General features: G+C 35.7%; 1 protein-coding gene across 1 annotated transcript; it reads left to right on the top strand.

Annotated features, from left to right (window-relative positions):
* The first annotated feature begins 7021 nt into the window (after positions 1–7021).
* LOC117321863 lies at positions 7022–22567 on the top strand. Its single transcript, XM_033876461.1, has 9 exons — positions 7022–7174; positions 10539–10766; positions 11734–11910; positions 12628–12822; positions 13249–13453; positions 14071–14327; positions 14601–14669; positions 18454–18523; positions 22368–22567. The coding sequence occupies exons 1-9, from the start codon at positions 7057–7059 to the stop codon at positions 22492–22494; spliced, it is 1446 nt and encodes a 481-aa protein (XP_033732352.1). The 5' UTR covers positions 7022–7056; the 3' UTR covers positions 22495–22567.
* Positions 22568–23018: the final 451 nt, after the last annotated feature.

Here is a 23018-nt window from a genome sequence, read left to right as displayed (position 1 = left end):
ACACATACGCACTCACCACACGCATGCATGTCGCACGCACGGGAGGCCGTCCTTAAATGACCTTAGCTGTTAAAAGGACGTTAAACAAAATAAACCAAACCATTAAACGTACGTATTATAGTGGTTGACATATTCTAGTGCTTTTCCACTGATTTATGACAGTACTGATGACACATATATATATTTCTTCGTCAAGCATCTTTTGTTCGCTAACTCAACATAGCGCTACTTCACCATAGCGCTAATTCATCATTGTGCTAGTCTGTTCAAATTCGTTTATGTGTTAATATTTTTGTCTTCCAGAACAAGTCCGTGTACAGTAACAGGCTGTATAGAGATTGGTTTATAAACGAATATTCTAAATGTGAATAAAACAGTTTCCAAAAATACTTTTATTCAACAGCATAACACGCTTTTACATCGTCCTGTTTAACATATTTACTAAACAATGGCTAGGACCAGCCTTAGTTGGAAGCTAGAAAAGATGCATGCGGGCAATATCAATATCGCCATCGCTAACAAAAATTACTGAATGTAACACAAACAATAGCATGTATTAACTATTGTGTATTCCACATGAAACACTGTAACAAAAGATTAATTAGCGGAGATCGAATTTTAGCGTTTATTTGTTTAACGTCCTATTAACGGCCAGGACCATTTAAGGACGTGCCAGGTTTTGGAGGTGGAGGAAAGCCGGAGTACCCGGAGAAAAACCACCGGTCTACGGTCAGTACCTGGTAACTGCCCCACATAGGTTTCGAACTCGCAACCCAGAGGTGAAGGGCTAGTGATAAAGTGTCGGGACACCTTAACCACACGGCCACTGCGGCCCCCGCCTCGTGTACAGTCTAATATGTCTAGGGAAAAGACAAATCATAATACATGATAAACAAAAGCCAATCATCCACAAGCACGTGTAACTAAGTTGCTTTATACGTCAGAATTACACGGATATATATCTGTAGTGATTAATATGCAGTTATTGATCATTATTTAAATGAGCAGTTTAAAAACCAAAAAGAAAAACATGATATCGTAATTAAGCTTTAATTTACCTATCACCATTTTTTTAAAAGGATAGCACTAATTTATGAATCACCTATAAATATAAACGCATAAAGTATATCAATACGCAGCTGGTATGGAATAGTGATTGAGTAACCATTCTACACTCTTTGCATGTATTAAGCGAGTTACGTGTAGGTATTTCATGCTTTTATGTTCAATTACTGAGATGTGACAGGAAAAGGAGTCAATTTACAAAAATATAAAGGGTGGCGAGATAACACTCTTTGGAGTGATAAAGGTATCACACGGAATAAACATGTTCACGTTTAGACAATTAACCGCGGAGGATATTTATTACACCGAGAATTTTATGTTTACAGCACATTACACATATTGATAAACCTTATTGGATACTTGACAGGAATATCGCGCTGCGCCAATACCCGGTCTAGGGAGCTGCCATTCCCTGTGAGCTAATTAAATGTACCTGACGGATAGTACATCTGCCTAACCAAAGGGCAAACCAGTAATCCCCTCGCCGGTGGCAATAAAATGAGACGTTAAACAACTAACCAGATAAATGATATACCTATTATAAATTTTCCTTTTAGGAAGTATTTTTGTTTAAGATTATTGGCTTATTTTACTTTGTCTGTTGGGTTTTTTTCTGGTTGGCATATAAACCTTTTATTTTCTACAGTTTTTCCCTCTCAGGATATTAGCTGTCATATTAAGGAATCCGTTACAATGATAGTAAATCATCCTTTAATATATAAGGGCGAATGCATTTTCTAGTATCTCAGAAATATCTAAATATGCAAAACGTCATAAAAACAAACGTCTTCGAAACACTTTAAAAAAAACGGATATACTTCGAAATACCTGAAAATCACTGTTAAGCTGGATACAAGAAATGACAAGACAGCCATATTTACCAACATATTATATAAACACTGATAACATATAACTGGAGATTTATGTATTCATTATAAGTAAACAATGAAATAAGACTTACATTAGCTCAAGATATGAAATGGTTACAAATATACTTGCCTTTAAAATGAATATCCTCTACATTTTATCATTCGCTTGCATAATGAGAAAATAGATTGTGATACTGAAAATGTTCAATACTAAAAACAAAACTGCACATACTTTATCGAATGTAATTCCAACCTGTGTCCATGTGATTGTATGCGACATAGTCACGGTTTGGCTTTCTGTCGATTGTTCGGTTTCTTGTTTAATATCTGTCTTGCTGTTGGATTTTAAAGTGTCCTCCACGTCCACGACGCCTAGTTTTCTGCTCAAAGCTGTCGATTTTGCTACTGTTTTTGCACTAGAAATCTGTCGTTTCTTTCCTCTTCTACAGGACCAATTCCCAAATCGATTCGCTATTTGTAGAAATCTTTGCCAGTGACTTGGAACATTCTCAGAGTCCGAAGTAAAATAGACGCGCAGACTTAGGATGGTTGCAAGCAGAACAAATATGCTAACGGTTGTTTGGAAGAATATAAGGTAGCAAATAAAGGAAATACGTGGGCGTGAGGCTTTCGGTAAATGTTCAGACAGGATGGTCAGGAGAACAGACAGTGCCAAAAACACTGTGATTGAAAATCCGATCCGTTCTCCCGATTCGGGAGGTAAAAAGAAAACAAATATGTTCACGACGCTAATCAAACAAATAGGCAAAATTATGTTTAATACATAAAATCCGTATAGACGTTTAAAATTAATACCAAAATAAACGAAATGTCCAAATTCGTCGTGACTTATTCGCAGAACAGTGTTTGTGATGTCCCACATAGGATTAATGACATAAAGTCCCAGTCCTAGCTCAGACGAGGTTGACACTAGCTCGATAGTTCCTGGTATTTGAGACCAGTCCGAGAATCTAAACGTACAAATTTGAGAGTCAAACGGGTAGTATGTGACGTCCGCTTCGCAGGGGGTATCATAGTTGTCGCCCGGTGTCCAAAACGCCAGGCCGTTGTAATAGTATGTGATACCAAATGTAGGTATACCAATGGGCTGCACGGCTGTGAATGGTTTTGTATTAATGAGTTCCGGTTTCCAAACCATGTTTTGAGGTATGTTTATTTTCTCTATTCCGCCATAATCAGTTGGATTCCAAGACATTCTTTCATCCATCCACGACAGTTCAAAAACACCAGTGATTGCAAATTCGTTTGTTAACTGAACAAAATCCCGAATTGCTAGGAGATCGAATTCGACATTGACTTTTACCGGATCGGAGTAGTTGTTACCAGGGCGAGAAAGCCTTTGGTAATCCCTTAGGAGGTCTGCTATTAAACGAGTGTTGTTGAAGACGGAACATGATGCAGATTGGAACATTGTAATTACAATAAAACATCCGAGTGTTATCCACTGGCTCATTCTGATGGCAACAATGGAATCCATGGAAATATTAAAGTAAAAATTGCTGCTACAGCAAGTGGCGATCTTCCTTTCAAAATTTCTCTTTTGCGACACTTTGTGAACTGATAAACAATATGATTTTGTTAACGTTACTTTTAACAGTAGGATTGTCTTAGACGTACTGTGTCCATATATCTCATATACCAATGTCAATAAGTAAACAAATAATCACAATAAATCTTCAATATTCCAGCTGGATAGGTGTGAGATGTGTACACGGAGAGGATGACTTTCCTTCTATGGCACGCAGGCGTATCTGTTCTATATGTGGTTGTGCGTCCTTAAATTTGATTGGTTAGAGACAAAATACAGCAGTATGTATTAATTGGTCTGGAATCCAGTTTGTTTGTTTTGTTGGCGTCACTAATTCATTATTACAAAGTCATGCTAAACCACGCGAGATTTCCTGATATTTTATCATGGATGAGTGATCAAATTGATTTATCACAGACAAAGAGGTAGAATCAACAAAGTTGATGGTCGCATTCTTAAACACACCGAATGTCTATTGTTTTGTAACTGGTAGAGATACTAGAACCTCTACATGTAGTAAATGTTTTGTAACTGGGTAACATACTAGGATCTCTACGTGTAGTAAATGTTTTGTAACTGGTTAACATACTAGGATCTCTACATGTAGTAAATGTTTTGTAACTGGTTAACATACTAGAATCTCTACATGACGTAAATGATTTGTAACTGGTTAAAATACTAGAATATATACATAACGTAAATGTTTTGTAACTGGTTAACATACTAGAATCTCTACATGACGTAAATGATTTGTAACTGGTTAAAATACTAGAATATATACATGACGTAAATGTTTTGTAACTGGTTAACATACTAGAACCTCTACATGTAGTTAATGTTTTGTAACTGGTTAACATACTAGGATCTCTACATGAAGTAAATGATTGTAACTGGTAGAAATACTAGGATCTCTACATGTAGTAAATGTTTTGTAAATGGTAGAGATCTATAATAGGATTTCTACATGTAGTAAATGTTTTGTAACTGGTAGAAATACTAGGATCTCTACATGTAGTAAATGTTTTGTAAATGGTAGAGATCTATAATAGGATTTCTACATGTAGTAAATGTTTTGTAACTGGTAGAAATACTAGGATGTCTACATGACGTAAATGTTTTGAAGTCCGATGATCAATCAGTAAGTCAGACATAAAGTGACTGATCAGTCCATTCTCACATAGTGTTAAAGATAAAAGTGGCGCTTGATCACTTAAAAAATAAAACAAAAATATGTATAAGATGTCACAAAAACCGCTATATTGATTGATTCGTTACTCACACCATAATATCACACCATAACGTTCTGCATCTTGATTGTTAACAGTCTTGTCCAAAGGTCAAAGGTTAACCTTTCACAGTCAGTCAAAATTAAATGCTGAATATCACAAATTACATAACTGTATCAGTAGACATATACAATGTACGTGTATATTCGTTTTCCATACAACCAAGACCCTGGTGTGTAAACTTCTTAGCGTGTTGGTATCAAACCATACTTAACCAAGACTTACCAATGACATACCTGTATGTAGTTATGAATCAAAACAAACTGTTTCTACCTCTAAGTTAAGATCGACATTGCTACAGGAAATGTGTGTTTAATTGTACCTATTACTAACTTAAATTGAGTATAATTGATTGACATTATATATCTATTCAAAATATATAATCTAAAACAATTAATATCAAATTATCTGTCTGTAACTCAAGAGGTTAGAGGCTATAAAAACAAGGAAAATATAGAAATAGATATTCGGTCTTGGATTGGTATATATCAGGTATATATCATTGTAAACAGCGGAGATCATAATAAGTAATTTACCCTGTATGTGTACTTCTGTATATAGGCTGAATAGACTATCTAACAGATTCGGGATACCATAGGATACAGAAGTAAAGCCAATTTTCATGATCATTCGTTACTAAGTCGTATATACTTTCCAATGGGAATACTGTAATTTAAAATCTGGGACAATATTTACTGACATTGTTAAGAAAAATGATACGGGTAGGGTAAGAAAACAGTTTGGACATTAACTTAAACCGTGAACAGAGGGGTAAACCAGTACATGTACTATCACTAAGGACGCAAACATATTACATTCTATGTCATCATTCCGTTTAGTTTCCCTGTGTTAAAGCAAGCGTTTAATTGACACTGTGAATAATGCACATGATCGTGAGGATAGATTATCGTACAATAAAGTTAATAGGGTGATATCGACCCGTCACTATTACGAGATGGTTCACTAGAGTGAAAGCATTATCTATAAACACTGAAATCTATCGCTTATAATTTATGTATAAGTCTGTATATGACGATTTTTAAAGTTAAAAAAACCCCAGATATTTTCACGTTCTGTTCATAGTTTTGATACAGAACTGGGCAAAATGTATCGACGCGGAGTAGGTATTGTTGGTTGTTATAGCTCCAAAATCCGTGTAATTCCATATTCACATACATATGTATTTGAACATACCTGCAAACAATATCTCTTTATCAAGACGCATTCAATTCTTGTATGATCATGCATTGAATGTATTTTGAAGAAATTCAATGAAGATACAGGTAGTGAAAGAACTAACGATATACATCCTGAAATATTTTTGTTATGGAAATCATTGTCAAACTATTAACACAGGTATTCGTCTTTCGTATTGTGGTTCTATTATTCGCGTATATAGATTTTTCGTCAATATAGATGCAGTATCAGTATGCATGAATAAGTAGTGTAACCAGTACTTCATTATAAATCAAAGAACACATTTGGTTGTGTTATCCTTCTACTCAAACCAATCGTTGTGTTAAAGAAAATGGAGAATAACAGTCTTGTTTTGTCTGGGTCCCGTGAGGTCCGTCTTTCCAACATCGCGACATATGAGTACAAAATTGTTGCGTCCAACCACCCCCCACCCCCACCCCCAACCACCCAACCAGCCCTCCCCCCCCCCCCCCCCCCCCCCCCCCCCCAAAAAAAAACAAAAAAACATGCAGTGCACAATAAACGGTTGTTGAGTTAATGTTCATGTGTAGATTAGTACCCTTGTAGATTTCTAATAGAGTATACCAAATATGGATGCAGAAAGTGTAATAAAATACTTGAAATTCTCGTTCAAAAACTGTTAGGTTTTTTTGTAATGTATAGTCACAGTGTAAAATTTGGGTAAAAATAATATTAAAAAATGAAATAGCTGCAATGTAACTACAAAACGTACAAAACGAGGATACCAAACAGGAGGAGTGTTGGTTTTGGGGGTATATTACTATATTTGGGCTTAGAACCCTTGAAAGGCGCTCACAGCTCGGATTTACTAACTAGTTAAGTTTAACAAAGGACAGGCAAGTGTTCCGAGATTAGGAATTTTATCGGAGAATCGATTTGTGGAATTTCATGAGAGAGAAACAGAGCACAAGAGATCAATTTCCGATGGACATGTGCTTGTCTTGAATTTTATCCAAACCGGTCATACGTGTGGCTTTTCACAATACATTAGTGACGTCACATTCCTAACCGAGCTATATACACGTGCTGGTGTATGTCACGTGCATCCTACCACAGATGTGTTACGTAAATGCACATACCTGTACATGTAACACAGCCTAGCGGACAGTACACCCGGAGACCAGGAACGATGTACCCCTGTTTCCCTGTCGTTGTAATGGTATGCTGTTGTGCAGGTCTATGGACAGGTATGTGATTTGAGCGATCAGTTCTTTTTATGTTTGTTTTAAATGCTTTAAATCCTGCAAAAATATGTCATTTTAATAATTCTTTTGTCTCATACTGTGATCAAAATGGTATAGGTTGATTATGACCCGACCGATAAAACAAAGGCATTCCCATGTTGAGTAAATCTATTAAAATGCACTCACCTGAATTTTTTTAAGCCAAAAATTACATGGTCAAATCAACGGCCAGAAAAGTATGTGATATAATGTATCAATTTGTTTACAAACTGGGCAACGCTTATTTATCAAACTTGTTTATTTTGATACATTTCATCGATAACCGCTCCTATTATAAAAGTTTTTGTTTGAAAAGTTTTCTATTCCTGACGATTTATCTGATTGTATGGCCTCCGAAATCACCGGCTTTCAGAAAGTATAAGAATCAACTAGAAATTCGTCAAAAACGCTTGTGATATCAATAAAAATTATCAAAATGGAATACTTTGATGTTCTATATGAATGCGCACTCATTCCTAAAATTACATCATCTCGCAAAATCGAGACTGACTCGACTTTCCGCGGGAATTATCAGCCCGATCATGATGTCACTGCTGTTGACTTGTCGTCCATTAGATCTAATGTCTCCGTGAACTAGACACCGATGAGAAAGGTTCACATTGCAGTCTGTGTATGAATATGCCATTTTATATCAGCATTATGAAAAAAGTTGACATTCCTTTTCAAGGAAAGTGTCTAGTCAGAGTTTCCTCTTGCTCCTACACCAGCTGTTAGACTATATGACGATCAAATTCGGGAGAGGAAATATAGTGTACTACTTTATAAAAATGTGAAAATCTCCCGAAACTGGTCTGGTGTCGCAAATATTTCGGTGCAGATAAAAGAAATTCTGCGTGACATTTCAAAAACATTGTACCTTACAACTATCGATCAGGAAATATTTTTATCGTCTTTTTACTCTGCTGAACATAGACACAAATGGAAATAATGAAATATAACCTGGAAAGCAAAGTCGCCGTTTAATGGCCTGACACATTCGCCCCGATGATCCTCGTTCTGTCGCTTTATTGGGCGAAATAACGATAATCCAAAATATGCCGCTCTACTGGGAAAAACAACGATAATCATCGCTCTGTAGCTAAGCGAAACAAAATATAAAAATCGTTCTATCGCTCCGCGGGACAAAATAACGATAAAAATCGTTGTCTCGCTCCGCGGGACGAAATAACGACAATCTTTGTTTTGTCGCTCTGCGGGACGAAATAAAGATGTATTTTGTTTTGTCGCTTTGCGGGACGAAATAAAGATGTATTTTGTTTTGTCGCTTTACGTGACGAAATAACGACTATTTTGTTTTGTCGCTTTACGTGACGAAATAACGACTATCTTTGTTTTGTCGCTTTGTGTGACGAAAAAACGACAATCTTTGTTTTGTAGCTTTGCGTGACGAAATAACGACAATCTTTGTTTTGTCGCTTTGTGTGATGAAATAACGACAATCTTTGTTTTGTCGCTTTGTGTGACGAAATAACAACAATTTACATTTTCGACTTCTTCTCAAAAACCCCTTAACCAAATTCAATTAAATTTGGCAGGAAGCTTATATGGCTAAAGGCCAACCAAAATTGTGAATTATATGGCCCCAACCCCCAGGGGCCTGAGGGGCGGGGCTAAAAAGGGTCAAATTGACTAAAACTTCAAAAATCTTCTTCTCTATTCTCAGATATGGTGGGATCAAACACTCTTCATAGATTGAATAGTCTTAAGGTGCTTTACCAAAATTGTGAATTTCATGACCCAGGGGTCTGACTTTTGCCCCTGGGGAGGGGGTAGACTTTACTATAGTTTGTATAGGGAAATCACATTTTTGGCTATGATTTGTTTTATTTCTATTGGAATTCATTCGTATTTGGTTAACATTATCAGCTTGGGATGGCAGTTTGATGGTATGCACATGTTGGCCCTGACTGACCCCCAGGGGCTGATGGGCGGGGCTAGAAAGAGTCAAATTCACTGAAATTTCAAAACTCTTCTTCTCTAATCTCAGATATGATGGAATCAAATACTTTTCATAGATGGAAGAGTATTAAGGTGCTTTACCAAATTTGTGAATTTCATGACCCTGGGGGTCACACATTTGCCCCTGGAGAGGGTGTAAATTTTACTATAGTTTGTATAGGGAAATCACATTTTTGGGTATGATTTGTTTTATTTCTATTGGAATTCATTCTTATTTGGTTAACATTATCAGCTCGGGATGGCAGTTTGATGGTATGCACATGTTGGCCCTGACTGACCCCCAGAGGCTGATGGGCGGGGCTAAAAAGGGTCAAATTGACTGAAATTTAAAAAAAAATCTTCTCAAGACCCAAATAAGGTAGAATCAAATACTCTTCATAGGTGAAAGGGTCTTATGGTACTTTACTAGATTTATGAATTTCATGTCCCTGGGTCACAAGTTTGTCCCTGGGGAGGGGGTAAATTTTACTATAGTTTGTATAGGAAAATCACATTTTTGACTATGATTTGTTTGATTTCTATTGAAATTCATTCAACTTTGTTAACATTATCAGCATTGGATGACAGCTTAATGGTATACACATGTTGGCCCTGACTGACTCTAGGGGCTGATGGGCGGGGCCAAAAAGGGTAAATTAAATTTACCGAAATATTTCAAATCTCAGGTGACCGTTTAGGCCCATGGGGCTAGCTCTTGTTAATGAATGCCATCCGTGAGAGCCTCGACACGATTAAATAACAGTAATACAATTTGTATACAGCTATGAAAACCATTTTGACAAATTATGCATATACGTACTACACATTTTTAAATGATTTAAGTTATTACGAATGTATACCGCGCGGCTAGAGACTAGTAAGCCAGAGGTCCAGGGTTCGATTCCTGGCGAATGCAGTGATTTAAATTAAATTAACCATGCGCTCTGTAAGATTGGCGCCAAGGTAGAAGCTCGAGAATTATAATTAGCGATACTTGAGAAAGCATCGCTATAACCCCTTGAAATTCGAGGACGAGTTCTTTCCAGGAGGGGGAGTATATGCAACCATGGTAAATACTATCCACAATATACCGCTCGGCTAGAGAGATCTTCTCTCTAGCTCACGTAAGTGGGACCGGGATAGATCCCTGGTGGAGCAGTGATTTAAATGTATTTAATCATTCGCTCTGCTATATGAATACAAAAATTCAGAAAAGAACTTAAGTTAAATGCGTTTAATAGGAACAAATTATAGTCAGAGGCAAATACCTATATATCTTTCAAATATTGTCGCATCAGCAGCACACGTATAACGGCTGTCGTAATATAATCCGTCATGTATTTCCTAGTTGTTGACATTCCATCAACAGGTACTTCCGGTTCATCAATATCGCGCAAGGCTTCGTCATTCAAGTTACACGAACTGTCCCAGTACCGGCAATTCGGTGACAGGACTTTTAGTACCGATGTTCCCACGACCACAGCTACCACGCCAACGCAAGTGCCATTGCAATACCAACACTGGGTCGAGTGTCCAATACTGGAGAAACTGCTCGATAAGCGCATGAAGGGGTTCCCGGAAGTGACGAATGCAATAGGTAAGTATTGGACAAGTTTCAGAATGGACGGGGTGGAGTCGTGACACATATGTAGCAATTGCATTTCTTTCTTTTTCATTATATTTATTTTTTTGGGGGGGGGGGGGGGGGGGGGGGGGTAGCAACATGAATCCCTCTCACATCAAGACCTTTCCTAAGCTTCGATATAGCTTCAATTAGGACTAAAATAGAAATAAAAATAAGAGTAGCTGTGACTCATATCACATGATTTGTAGAATTAATATTGATTAGTATTTGTAAATAAAATGTGACCATAGGTTTTATAACGCTAATTTGAGTTACTTTTTTTACTTTGGCTTTAAATATATGTCATTGCCCAAATAGAGACAGTTTTTTCAACTTATAGATGCCCTCTCCCATCATACAAATATATTACATGAAAACATTGAGATAGGCATAAACATATAGAATATCTGACATAGACACAAGTTCGTAAGAAAAAAAATTCAAGAATAGACTTCAAAATATATTGCTAGATTTGATGTAGTTTTGCACATGTCGGAACACAAGAGAGTTAAGGTCTTCAAAAAGATCTGCATTTCCAAACAAGAGAAGACCAAACTTAAGGCATATTTAATCTTTCTAAGTCATACAATTTGCATTAAAACAAATTGAATTTTGCACAGGGGACATCACTAGGAGACTAGAGTGTTCTCTACAAACGGCTATACTGGTCTAGGTGAACTATGCATCAAATCTCGAAATCTTGCAATAAAATAATGAAATTGCAGGACAGAAGCCATATTGCTTGGAAACGCGGAATTCGAAAGTGTAGTTTAGAGCTTTAAGCAATATTTTACATGTTAAAAGAGTCGATATTTTTTCGTGTAATCTAAATGACATCACAATTTAAGCGCACTTGCATACACAAGTAACGAATGAAACTGTGACAAGGTGTTCTTCATAAATCGGAATATATATAATTAAATTGCCTCCCCTTTTCAAGATTCATTTCAGATTCCCAACATGACCTTTAAAACGGCATTACAAAGAGCTGCGAACACCTTTGCCTATATCCAGAATCCCGGTTTAACCATGGATCTGTTAATTGGTGACTTGGCGCGAATAATCTTGGATAAAAGGGGCAATTGTACTGTGACAATGTACCAGAGGGTGTTTATTTGTAAGTATACGGTAAAAAGTGAATGTCTTGTTTTGAGACGAGTGTGGGTATTCCAGCTAGTTAGAGGCGCGCAACCTATCAAACGGTTCTAAATTCGGCGTCGAAGGGAATGACGACTATTCTTCAATTTTTCAATATTTCTTAATTGACCGGCTGTGGTGTCCTGTAGGGTGTCTTAGGCAGCATGCTTCATTGAGATAGCTCTTTAAAGTCAACGTCAGCTCGCGCCATTTCCACAAGAACTGTCACATGAATAGACATGTGTATAATTGTCAGATCGTCGGTATGTAACGTCTACAGATATAGTATCTAGGTAGCGCATTTTACAAGTATTAATACCAGAAATTTACCCAAAAATCTTAGCAGTACTAGCATCTGTCGTTTACCCAAACATTTTACCAGTGCTAAAACCAGAAATTTACCCCAAAATCTTAGCAGTACTAATATGTTTACCCAAACAGTTTACCAGTACTATCATCTGGACTTTACCCAAACATTTTACCAGTACTAATACCAGAAATTTACCCAAATATCTTACCAGTACTAATATAATGTTTACCCAAACAGTTTACCAGTACTAACATCTTAACTTTACCCAAACATTTTACCAATACCAACATATGAACTTTACTCAAACATTTTACCAGTACTAACATCTGGACTTTATCCAAACATTTAAACAAGAATAACCTCAAATGACGAGACATTGTGTTATAGATGCAATGTCGAAACAATTGGATGCCATGATGCGTACTGACGATAAGTCCATGTTGAGTCAAGTCGTGAAGATCGTAGTTCGACATTTCCCGTCAAGACAGGATATGGTGATGCTGTGTCCACACATCGTGCATGGCGTGCACGAGACTGTGTTCAAAGAGATCGTTGTCACTCTTCAACGGCTAGAGTTCCGATGTACGTGTTAAGTTACTCAACTCTTATTAATCATTTGAAAGTAAAGTGTTCTTATTTCTTTATAAAATGGTACCCATCAGTTTCAGCGATGTTTGAATGATAAAAATAATGTCGTTTGAAGCAATTGTTATTACTTAGCAGGGTGAAGATATAGATTATTTTTAACAGTGAAATAGAAAGAAGTATCCCATCACTGAATGTGTTATAATCCCACACTTCTGTTATAAAATATTTGTAAGACAAGTATTGATTAAAACTCAAATAAAGTTACTGAGTCAGATTAACCAATCGGAAGGCTCGAAACAAAAGGAGCCAGATTCAAACAAAATTATTAAAATTGTCAACTTATTCCTAGGAATTAGGGAGCAATACAACGTTATTATAAACAAAATATTTGATAAACCTGCATTGTTCTTTTTTTTCCAGATTTAGACTGGTTGTTGCATATCGTCAGAACTAAAACCCAAGAAGTTTTTGATACAAGTGGACAACTGTCTTCCAATGACCTCGCAAATAAAATGTGGGGTATACTAAGTCAATTTCTTGGTATATTCCCGGAGGTACTAAAGTGCACTTCGGCGAATGACTTAATTGGTATCCATAAGATTGTTGCTAGCCATTTCTCTGATCAGTAAGTCATGCCTTCGCCCTCATTGCCGAATACAGGTTCTAACATAAAATTAAATATATGTACAATGATGCTGTGTGATTGATTTAGCTGAGTGAAATTGTATTTTTAATGGAATTTGTACGTGTATGATGTTGGTTTATCATGGGTGTGATAGTGTTCCATTTAGAAGTGGGGTATTTTCATAATAATCTAGATCTAAAATAAAATAAGCAAGCATTCAGTATACGGATCGCAATTTAACCAATTTTTATTGCTGACCATAATATGCATTTGTGACAAGGGAGATAATCCATCCAATAATTATGATAGGGTTATCTACCTTTACTTATACTGCAAACTCCATGTTTTTACAAATTATAAGGAAACTAATAGATTCTATCCGTTCGTGCAGCGATAAGCAAAAATAATCCTCAGGGTTTTAAAAATTTAGAATTGTGATGCAATTGACAAATTAGACAATAAATTGATATATTGGCTTAAGTTAAGAAAAAAAATCATTAGTGTAAATAATTGCCAAATATAATAAAAATCTGCCAAGTTTTTTTTACAGAAAAAGAATGTTTCTGAACGTGTAGCCTGTCGGCTTGATTTATAACAGATGACTGTTTGATTTACAGTTATTTTAAAATGCTTAAGACTGGATACATCTCCTCTCGCGTGATCGGTGACCTTGACCTTCTGTTTCGACTCCCCTTTAACGGTCTCACCAGTCCAATAGACATGGATGACCCGAAGGTGGACTTGATGTTGAAGGATCTGGAGAGCATTATCTTGGACTACGCCACTGAAGTCATGAACAAGACAGAGGCATACGAACAAAGTTTGACATTGGTGGGCGTCAAAGAGCCCCCCGAACTTCTACTGAGTATTCTCAGTGAGTGAAATCTGTAGGACTCTTAATGTATTGTAGTTAGAATACCTCTATGTAGATCGTTACTGGTATCTAAAGGTCGAGATCTTCTATTCGAACGAAGTCCCTAACTGGAGAGATACAATATGTAATTAGCCATTTTTCATACATTTTCTTCGATATATAATAACGTCATATACACATTCATCTTTTCTCAACATTTGAAAATGTTTATGATTTTATAAAGTGTTTTTATAGATTATATAACTCGTGACAGTTTACCATTTAATTCTCCAGCGCCAAGTGAAGTAGCAGACACCATGACACTATTTACACGTGCATTTGGCTCGGTCCCATCACCAACAGGTAACTCATTAAAATATTCCACTCACTCTATATATGAGGCATGTCAAACGTTGCACTATGTTTATATTCAATTTGTTTTTATTTATATTGTATATTTCCAATTTGTATTAATCAGTTTCAATTTGGATTGTATATTATTCGTTATCTTTATTTCAATATTAATGTTTAATTATATATATTCTAAATTCCACATTTGTATGCTAAAGAAGATAATTCATATTCAAAATTCTGTATATATATTGTGTGCTATCTATCACATTTTTATTTCATAACCGAACCATTTTATTGTAAAAAGTTATTTATATTCAGATATGTAATACAAATACAAAAAAAAACACGATACAAATTTTAACCCATTGAATAAAATTGAAAATATAAAATTCAAATAAAAAAAATGAATACAAACACAAAATTATTGTATCCTGTCCTTCACTCTACCAACATGGAATTAATGTTTTGATAGATCGATTTTGGTACCTCGATATGCCAATTCAAATTTGAGTGATTGGGAAATCGAAATAGCCATCTTCGATTTTTACAGTTGGAAGTTTGTTAACCTTTTTCATGAAGTATTTAATAGATATTTCTCAAACTTCATTCAACTTATCGGCGAGGGGATATATAGAGGTTACACAACGAGCGGTTGTTGGATATGAAATTCTTTGCATACTGTACTTGTACGTTATTTTTTTTTAAAGTTACAAAAGACACGAGCTGTAGCGAGTTTCTTTCGCAACTTTTAAAAAATAACTTACGAGTGTGAAATAATTTCCATATAAAAAAATTACGCGTCGTGTGACCTGTTTCTACCACAATAATATCGGCTTAAATCGAAGGGAATCGTGGCCAAGTCTTTTTTAGCGTATACAAATAAGGTGTACAGGTGACGGCCGGGACCCGGTGATGTGACGTCAGTCGATTATTGAAGACGTCAATAACAATTGCAGTTTGGGTGAAAGTTCGAATTCTTTACCAATCAAAAGACCGAAAGGTCAATTACTACCAATGGAATTTAACCTAAATATATCCAACAGTTTGCACATTTATACAATGGCTTGAGAGTGGAATAACACAGTATATTGTGGTAGAAAGGGATATTTACCACGTAATCCCAACGGCATCCTCGCTCTATCGACTTCGTTGATGTCCAAATTGTCCTGAAACTTCATACACTTATTTAAAATTATCGGCTCTTGCACAAGTACCTTTGGTAAAAAATAAAGTCACTGTTTTTTTTTTGTTTTTTGTTTTTTTTTTTGTTTTTGTTTTTGTTTTTAAGGTACAAGAAATTTTAATGCCCCAGAACATTTTTTTTCAGTTTTGAAATCTTTTTTATTCATCCTTTTACATATAGTATACATACAGGTACATTATATTACATGGTATAATAATACAGACATATCATTACAGCAGTAAGATGTACAATACGTATTAAGTGATGAATAGAAAAAAAAAAAAGGGTTGGTTTTTTTTTGGAATACAGAGACAAACAAACAAACAACCTTCCACTCACGCTTTCTCTCATTTTAATATATTGTGTTTAAAGGCATAAAAAAAGAAAAACTTTTGACTTACTTTTAAGTACATGTTATGATATGTGTGAAGAAGATCTGAAAAATTATTCACTTATATAGACCATTTTTTCACAAAACTATCATACTCCATGTTGTTTTTGTAAATTACCTCCTCTGTTTTTAGATACAAATCTAGTTCTTTTATGAATCCATTAATACAGGGGAGACAATTTTTATTTTTTTGTTTATAAATATGGAATTTTGCTATTAATACTAATGTATTGAGATATTTGACTTCTTGATCTTTATGTAACTTTCCCAAGATTACATCCGTAACATGTAATTGTAAATTAGTTAAAGTATCATCATATAGCCATACTTTGAAATCTTCCCAGAAGATTGCTACTAGTCTGCATTCCCAAAAAATGTGGACTATAGTTTCTGTATGACGGTTACAAAAAGTACATAATGGAAAGTCCTTTAGGTTTATCATATGTAGATATTTGTTTGTACTTATAATCCTGTGTATTGTTCTATATTGAAACCATCTTAATTTACAGTCTATAGTGGATTTGAAAGGGATTATGTTTATTTTTTTCCATCATACTGTACCTTCTACCAAATTCAGTTCTTCTGACCATTTTGTAATGTATTTATTGTTTGTTTTTAAGTTTTTAATAAATAAATTATAAACAGAACGACCTCTTTGCTTGTTTGTGAGTATATAGTATATATGGATTGGACAATGTGGTAGAGAAAAGGTGTGGTGTCTATTTTGAATAGCATACCAAGTTGCTCTGATATGCCCCAGAACATTTAACAATTTGGACTGCTGCCAGGGTTGAGGCCCTGGATTCAGTATCCTGACAAATATATCCTCATACAAGAGGGCTCTCATTCATCACCTTACATTCATTTACACATTTCATTCCTTTATTTTCTTTCAATGTATTACACACATTCATACACTGGATTCATTACCTCCTAAATAATTTCACTCACCATATATACATATTTAAGTGGGTCAAAATTGAGGTCACTGTTACTACAAAAAGATATTGAGTGAAACTCTCTAAACCAACTCCAGTAATGATCCAATTACCATGAAACCTCAAACAGTTACTTACAACTAGCATCTCTTGCACGAAATTGCATTTTAATCAACTGGGGCCAAATTGCAACTGCTACATGTACAATAGATCATTGTTTATGTCCATGCTGGACAGACTAAATTACTTACCTGATTGCTCTGATCAAAAACTCAATACACTTACAGACACCATTTATTGCACGAATTCAAGTTCCACCTACCTTGTGTCAAAATCAAAGCCACCGTCAGATTTCACCCACCACTTGGGGCCAAAACTGAGGACATATAACGTTACTATAAATAGATTGCCGATTTCCTTGTTCTACCAGCTTCATTATTTTTCTCATCGTCATGGAACTTCACTCGCTAACAACCATTATATCTTCGGTAAATTTGTTATTCAATCACCTTTGGTCAAAACTGACGTATCTGTGACCTGCTATTTTACTACTATAAATAGATGTTTGATGTCCTCCCTCTACCAACTTTAATAATCATTTCTTAATTGTCCGAAAACTGTATACACTTGCTCTCGACTATGATCTCATGAATAACTTTGCATACCAGTCGCCTGGGTTTCAAATTGAAGATATTCTTTCTTTGAATATATTTCCATCGTCATCGCTCTACTAGCTTTGTTAATTATCTCGTGTATAAAATTCTGTTAATTCAAACTCCTACTCATAACTATTACATGTATCTCTTGCCATATTCAGTACAAATTTCCTGGGCGATGTTATGTTACGATTATGTTAAGAGTTCTTTCCATATTTTGTTGTCTATTTGGTCAATGTTGATTAGCCAGGGGATCGTATCGCTTAACATTCATTGTTAGTCTTGCAAAGAAAAATGCAGTTCGATCTTTATATTACTTAAAACAAACAGTGGTGAGGAATGAATTACTTATTCGTCATGTATTCACACATAAACTCATCTTGACGGGAATTAGATCGTGTTTTTGTTGTTAAAGTCAGGACTTTCACCAAAAAAATCACTCCAAATTTCGCTGATAATTATTTGAATATCACAAGATCACAACGGTAAGGTAAATATCAATCGCAACATCTCGGTATTTTACCATTAATTCCGCTAAGGTCCCGGGTTTACGCGGAATTGTCCGAAAGGTTGCGAGCTGGTTAAGCGCAATTTAAGAAATTAACATATCTCTGCTGTTTTTCAGATGCGGGCATAGTTTACAGTCTTGCAGACACTTTAACTCAAGGAAAACGAGAACTTTCTGATCTCTTAAAGTAAGTAATGTCTCTTCCACATGTTCATACGAAAAAAACAAACAAACAAAAAAACTATATTCAAACAAGTTCTTTCTAAAACTGTATATATTATTTATTCGTAAGCTTTCTCATTTAAGCAAGAGTTAGTGGCTGCCTACCACAAATGTTTTAAAGAGGCTTCTTATGAAACATCATAAGTATATTGGTGGTAACTTTGTTGAGCGCATGTCACATGATGCAATCCGAGCCATGTCTTGGCTTCTGGTTGGCTAAAAATTCACCTGGATGTATATTTTGCGAAACAGCATGAAACTTGATGGAAGGTATTCCTGTGCAGACCTTTCTATATAGGAACATAAAATAATCCTCAGTATCCCAAAAATAGCTGCCATAGAAAGGTTATGGTCTTACTTGATGGAGTGGAAATGTAGGTGTATTATGTTACTGTAACCATAGCATAATTAACAGCTATTTACTAGGCACTGATTGGCGGAAAGTGATTTATCTTATCCATAATATTTGGTGTGTAAATAGATTCGATAATATAACCATAATACAAGCTGTCGTCTTCTTATATTAAAAGAAATCGACACCGAATGATGTTTATTGTTTCACATATCTTTAATGTTTTCCTGTAATGTTGAATGGTTAATTGTCACGCTTAATTATTCACTGTGATGTTTCGTGGTTCAGTGCGATGTTTAGTGGTTCATTGTAATGTTTAGTGGTTCATTGTGATGTTTAGTGGTTCATTGTGATGTTAAGTGGTTCACTGATGTTTAGTGGTTCATTGTGATGTTTAGTGGTTCACTGATGTTTAGTGGTTCATTGTGATGTTTAGTGGTTCACTGAGGTTTAGTGGTTCATTGTGATGTTTAGTGGTTCACTGATGTTTAGTGGTTCATTGTGATGTTTAGTGGTTCACTGATGTTAAGTGGTTCATTGTGATGTTGCAGCAATTCATTGTGTTGTTCAGCGGTTCACTGATGTTTAGTGATTCATTGTGATGTTTAGTGGTTCATTGTGATGTTTAGTGGTTCACTGTGATGTTAAGTGGTTCACTGTTGTTTCGTGGTTCATTGTGATGTTTAGTGGTTCACTGATGTTTAGTGGTTCATCGTGATGTTTAGTGGTTCATTGATGTTTAGTGGTTCATTGTGATGTTTAGTGGTTCACTGATGTTTAGTGGTATATTGTGATGTTTAGTGGTTCACTGATGTTTAGTGGCTCATTGTGATGTTGCAGCAATTCATTGTGTTTTAGCGGTTCACTGATGTTAGTGGTTCATTGTGATGTTAAGTGGTTCACTGATGTTTAGTGGTTCACTGTGATGTTAAGTGGTTGACTGTTTAGTGGTTCACTGTGATGTTAAGTGGTTCACTGTTTAGTGGTTCATTTTGATGTTTAGTGGTTCACTGATGTTTAGTGGTTCATTGTGATGTTTAGTGGTTCACTGATGTTTAGTGGTTCATTGTGATGTTGCAGCAATTCATTGTGTTGTTTAGCGGTTCACTGATGTTTAGTGATTCATTGTGATGTTTAGTGGTTCATTGTGATGTTTAGTGGTTCACTGTGATGTTAAGTGGTTCACTGTTGTTTCGTGGTTCATTGTGATGTTTAGTGGTTCACTGATGTTTAGTGGTTCATCGTGATGTTTAGTGGTTCATTGATGTTTAGTGGTTCATTGTGATGTTTAGTGGTTCACTGATGTTTAGTGGTATGTTGTGATGTTAAGTGGTTCACTGATGTTTAGTGGCTCATTGTGATGTTGCAGCAATTCATTGTGTTTAGCGGTTCACTGATGTTAGTGGTTCATTGTGATGTTAAGTGGTTCACTGATGTTTAGTGGTTCACTGTGATGTTAAGTGGTTCACTGTTTAGTGGTTCACTGTGATGTTAAGTGGTTCACTGTTTAGTGGTTCATTTTGATGTTTAGTGGTTCACTGATGTTTAGTGGTTCAATGTGTTGTTTAGTGGTTCACTGTGGTAAGCGGTTCATTGTGATGTTTCGTGGTTCAGTGTGATGTTTAGTGGTTCATTGTAATGTTTAGTGGTTCATTGTAATGTTTAGTGGTTCATTGTGTTGTTTAGTGGTTCATTGTAATGTTAAGTGGTTCAATGTGATGTTTAGTGGTTCAATGTGATGTTAAGTGGTTCACTGTGATGTTTAGTGGTTCACTGATGTTTAGTGGTTCATTGTGATGTTTAGTGGTTCACTGATGTTTAGTGGTTCATTGTGATGTTTAGTGGTTCACTGATTGTTTAGTGTTTAGTGGTTCATTGTGATGTTTAGTGGTTCACTGATGTTTAGTGGTTCATTGTGATGTTGCAGCAATTCATTGTGTTGTTTAGCGGTTCACTGATGTTTAGTGGGTCATTGTGATGTTAAGTGGTTCACTGATGTTTAGTGGTTCACTTGTGATGTTTAGTGGTTCACTGATGTTTAGTGGTTCATTGTGATGTTTAGTGGTTCATTGTAATGTTTAGTGGTTAATTGTGATGTTTAGTGGTTCATTGTGATGTTTAGTGGTTCATTGTAATGTTTAGTGGTTCATTGTGATGGTTAGTGGTTCATTGTGATGTTTAGTGGTTCATTGTAATGTTTAGTGGTTCACTGATGTTTAGTGGTTCATTGTGATGTTTAGTGGTTCATTGTAATGTTTAGTGGTTCATTGTGATGGTTAGTGGTTCATTGTGATGTTTAGTGGTTCACTGATGTTAAGTGGTTCATTGTGATGTTTAGTGGTTCATTGTGGTGTTAAGTGGTTCACTGATGTTTAGTGGTTCATTGTGATGTTTAGTGGTTCACTGTGATGTTAAGTGGTTCACTGTTGTTTCGTGGTTCATTGTGATGTTTAGTGGTTCACTAATGTTTAGTGGTTCGCTGATGTTTAGTGGTTCATTGTGATGTTAAGTGGTTCACTGTTGTTTCGTGGTTCATTGTGATGTTTAGTGGTTCACTGATGTTTAGTGGTTCATTGTGATGTTAAGTGGTTCATTGATGTTTAGTGGTTCATTGTGATGTTTAGTGGTTCACTGATGTTTAGTGGTATATTGTGATGTTTAGTGGTTCACTGATGTTTAGTGGCTCATTGTGATGTTACAGCAATTCATTGTGTTAAGCGGTTCACTGATGTTAGTGGCTCATTGTGATGTTAAGTGGTTCACTGATGTTTAGTGGTTCACTGTGATGTTTAGTGGTTCACTGATGTTTAGTGGTTCATTGTGATGTTTAGTGGTTCACTGATGTTTAGTGGTATATTGTGATGTTTAGTGGTTCACTGATGTTTAGTGGCTCATTGTGATGTTGCAGCAATTCACTGTGTTTAGCGGTTCACTGATGTTAGTGGTTCACTGTGATGTCTAGTGGTTCACTGATGTTTAGTGGTTCATTGTGATGTTAAGTGGTTCACTTATGTTTAGTGGTTCACTGATGTTTAGTGGTTCATTTTGATGTTTAGTGGTTCACTGATGTTTAGTGGTTCAATGTGTTGTTTAGTGGTTCACTGTGGTAAGCGGTTCATTGTGATGTTTCGTGGTTCAGTGTGATGTTTAGTGGTTCATTGTAATGTTTAGTGGTTCATTGTAATGTTTAGTGGTTCAATGTGATGTTTAGTGGTTCAATGTGATGTTTAGTGGTTCAATGTGTGGTTCAGTGTGATGTTTAGTGGTTCATTGTGTTGTTTAGTGGTTCAATGTGATGTTTAGTGGTTCAATGTGATGTTAAGTGGTTCACTGTGATGTTAAGTGGTTCACTGTGATGTTTAGTGGTTCACTGATGTTTAGTGGTTAACTGTGTTCAGTTTTTCCCGGTAATGTGTGTTTCTTTCGAATACTAAGTGACATGTTTTTTTTATTTTAGCGTCATTGATGACATGGAACGAAGCAATTCTACAGAACAACACATCATTGTTCAGATGTCGAATATCATTGGCAACAAGACTACCTTTCTCAACCGTTTGGAAAACCAGCTCCAGAATAAGCCATAGCATAGCAATGGACTCAATCTTTGAAATGTATACTTAATATATTAAGTTTTGAGAAAATAAATACTTAAATAGCTTTTCGTAACATTTTCCTTTTCGTTATAACTTGGTGAAAATTTTGAAAATATTTCCTCTTTCCAACATGATAAGCCATCTATAGGTACATGTAATTCCACTGGCCGATTTTGATTTTCGCAACCAGGGAAATACAAAATTATGAAGCGCTCTTCAAATTGAAAACAGAAAAGCGTTCTTTTTCATAAATTTGAAACAATAATGCATGGCAAAAGTATTGAAAGGCCGATTATAACATTGACTGTATAGCATGAACAATTCATGGGTACTTTGTCGTGGTTTAGATCTGACTTTTCTCCGGGTACTCCGGCTTTCCTCCAACTCCAAAACCTGGCACGTCCTTAAATGACCCTGGCTGTTAATAGGACGTTAAACAAAAACAAACCAAACCAAAATCGTGGTTTAGAGCTGACTTCAAATAAGTAGTAAAAACTTTCATACATACATAAACA

Source organism: Pecten maximus, chromosome 2 (assembly GCF_902652985.1).
Source record: "Pecten maximus chromosome 2, xPecMax1.1, whole genome shotgun sequence".
Lineage (NCBI taxonomy): Eukaryota > Metazoa > Mollusca > Bivalvia > Pectinida > Pectinidae > Pecten > Pecten maximus.
The sequence above is the reverse complement of the archived record's forward strand: the minus strand, read 5'-3'. Positions and strand labels throughout refer to the sequence as shown.

Bases quoted from the DNA above. Each gene is read 5' to 3' on its own strand.
- LOC117321863 (XM_033876461.1), top strand. From the start codon at position 7,057: ATGCACATACCTGTACATGTAACACAGCCTAGCGGACAGTACACCCGG. The intron at 11,911-12,627 runs GTAAGTATACGG...ATTGTGTTATAG, and splicing joins GTACCAGAGGGTGTTTATTT to ATGCAATGTCGAAACAATTG. The intron at 13,454-14,070 runs GTAAGTCATGCC...TTTGATTTACAG, and splicing joins GCTAGCCATTTCTCTGATCA to TTATTTTAAAATGCTTAAGA.